Source organism: Tiliqua scincoides, unplaced genomic scaffold, assembly GCF_035046505.1.
Source record: "Tiliqua scincoides isolate rTilSci1 unplaced genomic scaffold, rTilSci1.hap2 HAP2_SCAFFOLD_106, whole genome shotgun sequence".
Classification (NCBI taxonomy): domain Eukaryota; kingdom Metazoa; phylum Chordata; class Lepidosauria; order Squamata; family Scincidae; genus Tiliqua; species Tiliqua scincoides.
In genome coordinates this window covers 29715-42214 of record NW_027101358.1, presented here as the reverse complement: position 1 = coordinate 42214, position 12500 = coordinate 29715, and the positions used below count along the sequence as shown (strand labels likewise).

General features: G+C 52.5%; 2 protein-coding genes and 1 pseudogene across 2 annotated transcripts in view; all 3 read left to right on the top strand.

Annotated features, from left to right (window-relative positions):
* Nucleotides 1–513, top strand: part of HJV (hemojuvelin BMP co-receptor) — a 5642-nt gene extending 5129 nt beyond the window's left edge. Inside the window, exon 3 of the mRNA XM_066610954.1 lies at nt 1–513. This exon is cut by the window's left edge and continues 105 nt beyond it. Within this exon, the coding sequence (XP_066467051.1) occupies nt 1–513 (513 nt within the window).
* An 8747-nt stretch (nt 514–9260) lies between these two features.
* Nucleotides 9261–12497, top strand: LOC136635830 (intelectin-1-like; the record flags this gene model as incomplete). The annotated part of the gene is given in 5 exon segments (XM_066610953.1): nt 9261–9302; nt 9304–9322; nt 10485–10649; nt 12035–12282; nt 12480–12497. Coding segments are annotated over 5 exon segments (492 nt in total), but the record flags the coding sequence as incomplete, so codon positions are not given.
* LOC136635838 (5S ribosomal RNA) lies at nt 11490–11607 on the top strand (annotated as a pseudogene).
* Nucleotides 12498–12500: the final 3 nt, after the last annotated feature.

Below are 12500 nucleotides of genomic sequence, written 5' to 3'. Positions count from 1 at the left end.
GGCGAGAGGCCTGGCGGGAACAGCCTGACCATCCAGGAGCACAGCCCTGGACGGCACGTGGAGATCCAGGCGGCCTACATTGGCACCACCATCGCCGTGCGCCAGGCAGGGAGGCAGCTCTCCTTCTCCATCCGGGCGGCTGAGGAGGTGGCCGGCTCTTTCACCGAGGAGCAGGACCTGCAGCTCTGCGTGGGAGGCTGCCCGCCCAGCCAGCGCATCTCCCGGAGCGAGTGCTGCTGCGGCGACGGCGTCAGTGCCGAGAGGGCCCACCGGTTGTGCAAGGAGAAGCTGCCCGTCGAGGACGTCTACTTCCAGTCCTGCGTCTTCGACGTGGTGACCTCTGGGGACGCCAACTTCACCCTGGCCGCGCACGGGGCGCTGGAAGATGCCAGGGTGTTCCACCCGGACGTGAAGAAGCTCCACCTCTTCCAAAACAATGCAGCCTGTTGGGCCAGCAGCTCACCCTTCTTCCTTGCTGCTCTGGCGCTTTCCCATTTCCAGCTGCTCTTTTAAGAGTCTTTCACTGTTCATCTGTGGTTCCAGCCCAAGAGGACACAGGAGAGGACTGGGTTCCCAGAAGGGCCTCAGTGGGCAGAGGCAAGACGCTTCCAATGATCCGTACTCGAAGACCAGCAGGTGTGGGTGAGCTGGGAACCAGTGGGCAAGGGACCGATTCTGATTAAAAGGACTGCGGGCCCAGGGAGAGGACATGCCAGGGTGCCCATTCTCAAACGCCCTGCAAATCTTGCCAATTCACTGAACGTTGTAGGTCAGTGGTATGGGTACCACCAGTGGTACTTGAGGGGTGGTGCCCTGGTGGTAATCCTGTGACCCCCTGGACACCTGTCGCCTAGCAGCGAGACCCGGAACATGGCACCACAACAGTGGTAGGAGGCTCGGCTCGGAGGGCAGAGCTCCAAAGCATGCTTTTCCAAGCTCGAAACCGTCCTGTCCACTCTGAACTCCTCACTGGTGTTTCTTGCTTTGCGTCTGGCCTCCCAACCCAAGAGGGAACTGGTGGTGACGTCCGGTGGTACTTCAAAGAGGTGGACGGTGTGGAGTGGTAGGGCAGAGGACAAAGCTTGAGGAACACTGTTGTAGGTCATTCCTGCTTAGAAGCTCCATTCCCCCGTCCCCCCTCTATGTTGACTCTGGATCGCTTAACTCCTGTTGAAAACTCCATAGTACATAAGAACATAAGAACAGCCCCCACTGGATCAGGCCATAGGCCCATCTAGTCCAGCTTCCTGGATCTCACAGTGGCCCACCAAATGCCCCAGGGAGCACACCAGATAACAAGAGACCTGCAAGGCTTCCTGGGAATTGTAGTTAAGAACATAAGAACAGCCCCACTGGATCAGGCCATAGGCCCATCTAGTCCAGCTTCCTGGATCTCACAGTGGCCCACCAAATGCCCCAGGGAGCACACCAGATAACAGGAGACCTGCAAGGCTTCCTGGAATTGTAGTTAAGAACATAAGAACAGCCCCACTGGATCAGGCCATAGGCCCATCTAGTCCAACTTCCTGTAACTCACAGCGGCCCACCAAATGCCCCAGGGAGCACACCAGACAACAAGAGACCTCATCCTGGTGCCCTCCCTTGCATCTGGCATTCTGACATAGCCCATTTCTAAAAACAGGAGGTTGCGCATACGCATAATGGCTTGTAACCCGTAATGGATGTTTCCTCCAGAAACTTGTCCAATCCCCTTTTAAAGGCGTCCAGGCTAGACGCCATCACCACATCCTGTGGCAAGGAGTTCCACAGACCAACCACACGCTGTGTAAAGAAATTTTTTTTTTTGTCTGTTCTAACTCTCCCAACACTCAATTTGAGTGGATGTCCCCTGGTTCTGGTGTTATGTGAGAGTGTAAAGAGCATCTCTCTATCCGCTCTGTCCATCCCCTGCATAATTTTGTATGTCTCAATCATGTCCCCCCTCAGGCGCCTCTTTTCTAGGCTGAAGAGGCCCAAACGCCGTAGCCTTTCCTCATAAGGAAGGTGCCCCAGCCCCGTAATCATCTTAGTCGCTCTCTTTTGCACCTTTTCCATTTCCAATTTCCATAGTCATCAAGATGAAACAGCTGCTTCCCCCCCACCCCCCATTAAGTTCTATTTTGCAAAGCCTGTTTTGAAAAGAGAATGTTTGGCTTGCGGTAAGAATCGGCAATGGCCCATTCGTGGTAAAACCGGAAGTCTGTGTAAACCCCGTGGACTGGTCCTTTGAGACAGCAGCCAGCCATGTTGGGCATTGGCAGAGATCTCAACGCCTTCCAGAGGGCCCAGCTGGCTGCGTCACCCTGAATCACCAGTCCCAGTGCCTGGGGGCAGGTGGGGCAACTTGCCGGGGAGGGGGGGGCAAGTACAGGGCTTTAAGTCCCAGGGCTTCCAGCAAACCGTCCTGGTGCAAGTGCCGCTTTTAGAGGTACTCGGAACACAAACCGCTTGGAAGGGCTGCCCTGTAAACGGAATAAGGACAAGAAACTACTTAGTGAGGACTCTCCCCTCACTGGAGTTCTTCAGTCAGAGGCACCTGTTGGAGATGCTCTAAGAGGATTTTCTGCCCAAGGCAGGGGGTTGGACTAGATGACCTCTTAGGCCCCTCCCGACTCTAGGATTCTATTCTATGAAACCGTTTGACCGGTGACTTGCTCATCGCGACTCAGGTCTGTGCAGCTTGTGACGGCCCAAAGCTTAAGAGAATCTTATTGGTGACCTGGAAAAGCTATTCAGGAATGTAAATAGAAAGCGGAATATCTAATATATTAAAACTGAAGGGCTTCTCAGTGAATGGGGTTGTTGTATTGATTAGAAGCCGTTATGGTCAAGACTGTGAATGCCATGGCCTGATGCCCACCGCAACTTTGGCTCTCAATCTGTCAGGGATTGCCCAGAAAGAGGCAAGGTATTCATTCATTGACTCAATCAATCAATCAATCAATCATCCTTCATCCTGCAAAACCAGCTCTTTGCACAAGAGAATTAACAGCCTTATTCATCTGGGTCCCTTTTACATGGCACAGAAGCCCCCCCCTCCCCAGGCCAAGCATCCCTCCCAAAGGTTGCTATGTGCTTGCCAGGTGTTCTAGCTTAAGGCCATAGCAACCCTGACGCACCACCACAAAGCCTGCCCTCCACAAAGCAAGGGCCCAAATACATGCTCATTTTGCTTCCGGTTCTCTTCCCTTTAGAGCCTGGCAGTGGTGTAGCTAGAGGGGGTACAAAGCACTAGGTTTTGCAGGGAGCCTCACCGCAGCATGCAAGCTACCCATCCCTCTCCCCTTCAGAGACACTCCCGAGGGTAGGAGCAAAACGGAGGTGAATGCAAGATGGAGCGCATGGGCAGCCAAGGTGAATGCCTCTGTTTTGCTCCCGCCACCCGGAATGGCTCCAAAGGGGACGGTGAGGGGCCACTTGCATTTTGCGGTGAGGCTCCCTGCACAACTTAGTGCTTTGCACCCCCTCTAGCTACGCCACTGGAGCCTGGCATCAAACACCCGCGGCGAGGCTCCCTGCACAACTTAGTGCTCTGCACCCCCTCTAGCTACGCCACTGGAGCCTGGCATCAAACACCCGCGGTGAGGCTCCGTGCACAACTTAGTGCTTTGCACCCCCTCTAGCTACGCCACTGGAGCCTGGCTTCAAACACACCGCGGTGTGGCTCCCTGCACAACTTAGTGCTTTGCACCCCTCTAGCTACGACACTGGCATCAAACACCCGCGGGCAAGGCTCCCTGCACAACCTAGTGCTTTGCCCCCCCTCTAGCTATGCCACTGGAGCCTGGCATCAAACACTTGTGGCGAGGCTCCCTGCACAACTTAGTGCTTTGCACCCCCTCTAGCTACGCCACTGGAGCCTGGCATCAAACACCCTCAGAGTTGGGAGGGAAAGGGATTCCGGGCATTGCCCTGCGCCATGGCCACACTGGTGGAAACCCAGGAAAAACCCTGTTCTATGCCCTTCCATCTTAACCAAGACTTTTGCCTGCGCCATTAACAGCTCTAGTGATGCCGCTAGCAGCCTGGGCCGCGCTAATCCGCCAACGCTTGACATTCAAAGGGTCTATTTTTGACGGCCCTCCACTTCCTGTCATCTGTTTCTCATTTCGATATTTTTGACGGCCTCCACTTCCCTGTCATCTGTTTCTCATTTCGCGGGTTGACTGGCAACAGGTGAGGCCCAGAATAACTCTGTGGAGGAGGGCTCTCCCCTTTCATTCCAAAAACCACATACGTACGAAAGGGAGGCGCCCAACCCCAAGGCTGGAGGGGAGGGGGCCCCGGATCTGTCCAGAGCGCCTTGCGGGCCCACAAGTCTCCTGGTGGGGGCCCCAAGATCTGTTATCAGCCCTTGTTAGCCCTCGCATTGCCTTGACAGCAAAGCCGCACCCCAGGGCTGTGCTGCTAAGAGGCAGAGATAGCCCCAGCTGGGACAATCCCAAACTGCATCTCTCCACCCCCCCACCCCCCACTGGTGTGCCTCATCAACATTTTCCTAGGTAAAAATAAGGGCTTACCTGTAGCACCCCCTATTTTCAGACTAAGGATCGCTTTGTGAGTGTCGTATACTTGGTCTCACACTCCCAGGGTTTTGGGTGCTCAGAGTTGTTGGTTCTGAACCCTAGAGCCCTCAAAGATCCCTGTTCGGTAGTACTGCCACCACCCTGTAAGAGCCAGTGCCTCGGTCCAGGGACACCGAGACCCTCTAGGCTTAACTATATCCCTTGTAGGCACGGAGCACGTTCTTTACTTAAAGTCTCAGTCCTCAAGTTACTAGTCCACAATGAGGATTTTTGGTTAACTTGCCTGAACGGCTAGGCAGGATTCGGAAACTTTGTCCCCAACAGACAATGAACCAACACGGTAAAAGGATTTTTTACTTTATTAAGTACATAGGGTTACAAAAAGTTACAAACAGGCAGCAAATGCTAGAGGCATAAAAACTTCTAGGAAACATATCAGCATAAAACAACAAAGCTAACTGGCTAACTCTATTATTCTCTGACTCTCACCTGGGTCAGCTTCTTTTGTAGATCCTCAGGCCAGTGCACCCACCATCTATCTCACCAAGAGACAAAAACCAAGAGACCCTGTCCTCTGGAAGTGGGGCTGGATGCTCTCCCTCTCAGCTCTTCCCTCCCCCCTGGAGATCTACTGCTGTATTCCATCCTTGATGGGCGTCTTTCTGGCTGCCTAGGTGCTACATTATCACCTTCCATTGAGTTGTAAATTCCTAGCAGCTAGGACTGCAAGCCCCTTCTGTGTTGCTGGGTTACTTTGGTTCAGGCTTTGCAATGCTACTAGGCCTAAACTGTACATATTCATTGACAGTGAGCTTCAGCGCCCCCCACCCCCATTACACACGGTCGAAAGGCTCTTCGCTACCCGTCTTATACTACATGCATCTAACTCCGCACTTGTCTGCCCCCTGCCCACCACGATTGATATATAACTTGACAGTATTTTTGCTGAAAAACCACAATTTTAACAATTTTGGCTACTAGTGGTGTCACCCCCCCCCCCCGGATGCGTCACCTGCTGCAGCCCACACCCTTCATACCCCACTAGCGCCACCACTGTGAATGTGCGGTAAATGTGCTGGCTTGAGGAGACCGGAACCAGCGCTGGAGGTGATGAATCTGTGCCGGTTTGGGAAGACCAGTGCAGGGGGATTGAGAGGGAGCCAGGAGGGTAGAATGGAGGCAGGAAGGGGGCAGTTTTAGATGGAGGATGGGGCAGAAGGTGGACCAGGCCTGGGAGGGGGGATGGGATCGGGCTGCTGTGGCCAAATCCTGATCCCCCATTCCCAAGCCCTGCGGCTTTACAAAGGTTGCTCAGATTTGCACCAGCCGAAAATCACTGGCACAGATCTGGGTAGCCCCCATAGGGCAGGCTGGGGCTCGACACGGGGTAAGGGGAAAAATATCCCCCTACCCCAAGTTGACCTCCAACCTGCATCTGACCTGCACTGAATACAGGGCAGGTCAGTTGACCTGCTTGCTCCGGAGCAGGTTAGGGATGCGGCTGCCCTATATGTGCATCATTTTAAAAAAGGAATGCCCCCAAAATAAAAAAAAAATAGGGAACAAGCAGGAGCGGTGATTGGCCAAGAACAGGGACAAGAAGGAAGGTCAGAACTTGACACAAATAAGGAAGAGGATTCGGTTTCACACAGAGTCGTCTTCTATTGAGACTCTCCGTGCCTTGTGCAAACCTTACATGCCTGATCTCCTCTGATCTCGGAAGCTAAGCAAGGTCCAGCCTGGTTAGTACTTGGATGGGAGACCGCCTGGGAATACCGGGTGCTGTAGGCTTATACCATGATCTCGGAAGCTAAGCAGAGTCAGGCCCGGTTAGTACTTGGATAGGAGACCGCCTGGGAATACCGGGTGCTGTAGGCTTATATCCATGATCTCGGAAGCTAAGCAGAGTCAGGCCCGGTTAGTACTTGGATGGGAGACCGCCTGGGAATACCGGGTGCTGTAGGCTTATGCCATGATCTCGGAAGCTAAGCAGGGGTCGGGCCTGGTTATTACTTGGATGGGAGACCGCCCTGGGAATATCGGGCGCTGTAGGCTTCTACCATTGATCTCGGAAGCTAAGCAGAGTCAGGCTCTGGTTAGTACTTGGATGGGAGACCGCCTGGGAATACCGGGTGCTGTAAGCTTATGCCATGTTCTCGGAAGCTAAGCAGGGTCAGGACCTGGTCAGTACTTGGATGGGAGACCGCCTGGGAATACCGGGTGCTGTAGGCTTATATAACATAGTCTTTCGAGACTGAAGGTTGCCAGCCAACTGGACCGCAGTAGGCATTGCTGTTAATCAGCCCAAATGCCAGTAGAGTCACTCCATTCAAATGGCTTGAGTACCCAGGTCAGGGGCCCTTGTTTGCCGAGACCATCCCTCCTGTGCAGACCCCGCCCCCCCAAGTCTCAGGAAATCCCTGGGATTCTGCTCCAGGTTGGGAACCCCCCCCCCCCCGCCTCGGACTTGAACTGCCACCTCTTCTCTAGCCACCAGATGCGCTAAGGCATTATAAAGGTAGATCTTTATGGCTAGGAAGTTCCTCCAGCTCTTTCCCAACTCTTTGGACACTTGCAAAGAGTGCCTGGACATTGGGGAAATGACAGTGGCCAGAGGAGCTTTCATACTCGCTGTGACCAGGAATTCTCATTTAAAAGCGCACACGCATTGACCATCATTTTAAAAAGTCTTGAGACACAAAAGACTTGAGACACAGGCTGGATGTAACAGAAGTATGTGTGCTTCGAGGAAGATGAAGAGGAATCTACTCCTGAGAGACCAAATGAATCAATCCCTTGGGGATCTATCCCATCAGTGGTGTAGCGAGAGGGGGTGCAAAGCACTAAGTTTGGCAGGGAGCTTCACCGTGGTGCGCAAGTGGTCTCCCCCTCCCCTTTGGAGCCACTCCAGTGGAAGCAAAACACAAGTGTATGCCTGGTTTGAAGGGAAGGGGCCCTTGCACCTTGCTGCGGCGAGGCTCCCTGCAAAACTTAGCTCTTTGCACCCCCTCTAGCTACGTCACTGTATCGCGCACCTACTTGTCCTCCGTACCAGGTATGGCCAACTGGCTCTGGTCATCCTGCACCCTGCAGGCCCTGATTTCCTCATCTGTGTTCCAAGGTCCACTTGACTGTTTATAAAAAAAAAAAAGAGACAGGGACAGAGAGAAGTTTGGACCCAACCAAAAAATCAGGACTTCTTTTTCCAGTTAAACTGCTGCGCCGCCGCCAAAGTTGGAGACAAAGTTTGGACACCAGGTGAGTCAAGAATATCTCCTCCAGAGTCCTACGTTGCATATTACATTGAAGGCCTGCTTGGGGAGTAGTCCTGGGTTTTCAAAATGGGTAACCCCCAACAACCCAGGTAGGACCTGGAAGAGGTTCCTTTAGGGTTTTTATTTTTTTTTATTTATTTTTCACATTTTTATACCGCCCTTCCTCCAAAGTGCTCAGGGCGGTTTACACAGCTGCTCCTCCCTTCTTTCTTGTCCTCACAACAACCCTGTGAGGTAGGTGAGCCTGAGAGAAAGTGACTGGCCCAAGGTCACCCAGGAAGCTTTGTGGCTAAGGGGGGACTTGAACCTGGATCTTCCAGGTCTAAGTCAACCTCCCAAACCACTACACCACCCTGGCTCTTTAAAACTTGGGAGGGGGGAGGATACACCAGATGCAACAGCCCACTAGACCAGCCAAATACCCAGCTATGCAGTTAGGATGACCCGTCATCTTCCCCCCTCTGTTCTGCAAATTCCTGCCTGTCTGCACCCTTTAATGTTTAGAAGACCGGCAGATATACGGAGACACAGGGCCCAATCCTACCCAACTTTCCAGCTCTGGGGCAGCTGGGTCAATGGGGTGCATGCTTCATCCTGCAGTGGGGAAGCAGTCAAGGAGGCCTTCTCAACGTAAGGGGACATTTGCTCCCTTACATGGGGCTGCACCGACACTGGAAAGTTGGAAAGGATTTTCAGGTGGATTTCAGAGGATTTCAGGAACGCTTTCGATTTTGTACATGGCACAAAACTGGAGCATTTGTTGGGGGGGGGGGAACTTGCAACGGCAGAATAAAACCTGAAAACATCTGAGATGCCACCTTCCCAGAAGACAAGTTGAAGGATCAAACTGTGCCAGTGAGTCAGGGCCGTCAGAGGGAACCATTTGTACCCAGTCCAGTTTTGAACTGGATGCGTTTGCTTCAGCTCTAACTGTTACCCTGCACATGCCTGATCTTGTCTGATCTCGGAAGCTAAGCAGGGTCAGGCCTGGTTAGTACTTGGATGGGAGACCGGCCTGGGAATACCGGGTGCTGTAGGCTTATGCCATGATCTCGGAAGCTAAGCAGGGTCAGGCCTGGTCAGTACTTAGAGATGGGAGACCGCTTGGGAATACCGGGCGCTGTAAGGCTTATACCATGATCTCGGAAGCTAAGCAGGGTCAGGCCTGGTTAGTACTTGGATGGGAGACCGCCTGGGAATACCGGGCGCTGTAGGCTTATACCATGATCTCGGAAGCTAAGCAGGGTCAGGCCTGGTTAGGTACTTGGATGGTGAGAACCGCCTGGGAATACCAGGTGCTGCAGGCTTATACCATAGTCTTTCAGACTGAAGGTTGCCAACCATTTTTTTCTGGGCAGAGGTCTACTCTACAATTCTTTCTTTGGGAGCCTGAGAAAGTGTAGGTGAGATCAGAGAAGGATAATTATGTAGTGGGTCTTTCATCTTCCCACTCAGAAAAATGAACCGGTTCGTGGCCCTCTTGCTTTGCCTGATTGTGTTCCCCAAAAGGACAGCAATGCGGTAAGTCAGTGCACGATTTTTTTTGATGGGGGGTGGGGGGCTAGAATAAATAGTTACTAAAAGAGCAGATCTGTTCTGTGTTTCTGTTCACCCTAAGCAAGTGGTTCCCAAACTGTGTGCCGTGGCTCTCCAAGGATCCATGGAAACCCTTTCCAGAGGAGCATGGAAATCCTTGCAAAAAACTCGCTGCCCTTTACAATGTATAGGATTGTAGCCGTAATGGGGAGCCGTGGACAATGGCCCAGTAGATCAAGGAAGCTGCCCAGTCAAATAAAAGGTTTGGGAACCACTGCCCTAAGCTACGGCAGCACTTGACGGCAGCCAGGAGGGAACCATGGGAAAGAGGATCAGTTCACAGAGTCCTTCTCTGCACATGCCAATTTTGTCTGATCTCGGAAGCTAAGCAGGGTCAGGCCTGGTTAGTACTTGGATGGGAGACCGCCTGGGGAATTACCGGGTGCTGTAGGCTTCTACCATGATCTCGAAAGCTAAGCAGGGTCAGGCCTGGTCAGTACTTGGATGGGGAGACCGCCTGGGAATACCGGGTGCTGTAGGCTTCTACCATGATCTCGAAAGCTAAGCCAGGGTCAGGCCTGGTTAGTACTTGGATGGAGACCGCCTGGGAATACCGGGTGCTGTACGCTTATACCATAGTCTTTCGAGACCGAAGGTTGCCAACCATTTGTTGTCTCTGCCAGGCCCATAAAATGTCTTATTGTTTATTGATTATATATTGATATATATATTGATTATATATTTCACCTGGGTTTTCCACCAGTTAGTTAGTTGGCAACCTTCAGTCTCGAAAGACTCTGGTATCGCGCTCTGAAAGGTGGTTCTGGAACAGCGTTCTAGCGTGGGCTGAAAAGGCTGATTCAGGAGTGACAATCCCTTCCACACTGGGAGAGCAGCAAGTTAGCTCTAGTCTGTCCCTGGTCCTGTCTCCCTGGCTGTGGGCCTTCCTTCTTTGCCTCAGTCTGTTGGCCAAGTGTCTCTTCAAACTGTAGACATTGGTAAAATATAATATAGAAGAGCAGGCAGATATAGTATATAAGAACAGGCAACCCTCCTTAATTTCTGCTTGTGGGAAGCTTCAGTGGGGGGGTCTGAAAAACTGGGCAGGTTCAGACAGGAGAAGGGCTGATTTATCCTCTCTGCTTAGATACCAACGGCTGCGTCACCTCGTTGAAACGGGACATGTTGAAGCTGATGGTCAAGTGGGAAGATGCCACCTGCCTCCAGAACCAGCAGGGCCTGCCCCCGAACCTCCTCCAGTCTTTGCACCGGAGCTGCAACGAAATCAAAACAGCACTGGAAGGGGCTGCAGGTGGGTGAGCTCGAATGGGGAAACAGGTCAGATCTAGAACCTCCAAAGCTAGAGATTTGGGCCACAATAGGCTGAAACAGGGGCTGGAGTTAAAGGGTTTGTGCCATGCAGGTTTCTACAAAAGGGTTCCAGCCTAACCCTTGCCATCACACCCCCCCCCCCCGAGCTGCCACTTAAGATTACTCTGGTTGGCAACCTTCAGTCTCAAAAGACTATGGTAGAAGCCTACAGCGCCCGGAATTCCCAGGCGGTCTCCCACCCAAGTACTAACCAGGCCTGACCCTGCTTAGCTTCCGAGATCATGGCATAAGCCTACAGCGCCCGGTATTCCCAAGCGGTCTCCCATCCAAGTACTAACCAGGCCTGACCCTGCTTAGCTTCTAAGATCAGACAAGATCAGGCATGTGCAGGGTAACAGATTACTCTGCATGCTGTTCTAAGTCTGTCTTTTGATTGCTTGAGTGCCATTGCTGTACCGGCACTGACCAAAATGGAAGACAGTTTAACCCAGTCTGAATTTCCCAGTATGAATAAATTAGAGGTTCCCAATTTTTTTAGAGATCCTAGAGGCTGTGACCTGATTTATAAATGCCAAAGGGTGAGACTATAATGGTGATTGGCAGCAGCAGTTCTCCCCCCCCCCCCCAAATAGCAGCTTATTCAACCCTCGATGGACAGACCCTAATCTGTGCAACTACCAAAAATTGGGCCATGACCCACTGGTGGGTCCCAGACCCACAGTTTGGGAACCGCTATCCTAAATAATTCCAAACTGTGACAGGTGAATGCCTCACAGCAGACTCTAGATCAGCCTCTGAGATCACCCATCTTTACAAACATACCTGCAACTGTTACCCTGCACATGCCCGATCTCGTCTGATCTCAGAAGCTAAGCCAGGGTCAGGCCTGGTTAGTACTTGGATGGGAGACCGCCTGGGAATACCGGGCGCTGTAGGCTTATACCATAGTCTTTCGAGACTGAAGGCTGCCAACCAACCATGATGTAACAATCACTAGGGCAAGTGGTTTCCTCCCCACCCTCTTCTCCATTGGAGTTTCCGAGAAGCTCCAAATGACTGCAGGGGATTTTTACTCCGCTCCCCTTTCCAGAGTCAAGCTCAGAAGGAAGGCTGGGGCTTGTGTGAGTGAAGGTCTGCTTCTGAGGCCAACAGGAAAGGACAATCCACTTCCCCAGTTCCAAGGCTGGGAGGAGGACTGGGTCTAAGCTGTGTTGGGAAGCAGGTACCCGCCCATGTTCATGTCCACAAAGAGCCTGGCACTTTTAGCGTCTCTTCAGAGACAATGCCCATCACCAACATCCTGGCAACCATACATTTTGGTGGGGCTAGCAAAGAGAATAATGACAGGTGATCTGGTCTCTGCAGATGGGCTGTATTTCCTGGGCACAGAAGACGGGGAGGTCTACCAGACCTTCTGTGACATGACCACGCATGGAGGCGGCTGGACCCTGGTGGCCAGCATCCACGAGAACAACATCTATGGCAAGTGCACCCTGGGAGACCGCTGGTCCAGCCAGCAGGGGAACAGCGGCAACTACCCCAGTGGGGACAGCAACTGGTCCAACAATTCCACTTTCGGGACAGCCGTTGGGGCCACTTGTGATGACTACAAGGTGAGGCTCTTTGACACGAGCAAGATGGACGTCAGTGACCGAAAAGGGGCTGGCGTCAGGAAAAAGGTTCTGATGTCATGTCACAAGCCCATTATTATCGTGCAATGAAGTTCTCAGCTGGGATTTACCCAGCCCTTTCGGCACACACCACCTAGTGCAGGTCTGGACTTTGGTCTCACCACTCCTTTGCTTTCTAGAACCCTGGCTACTACGACCCA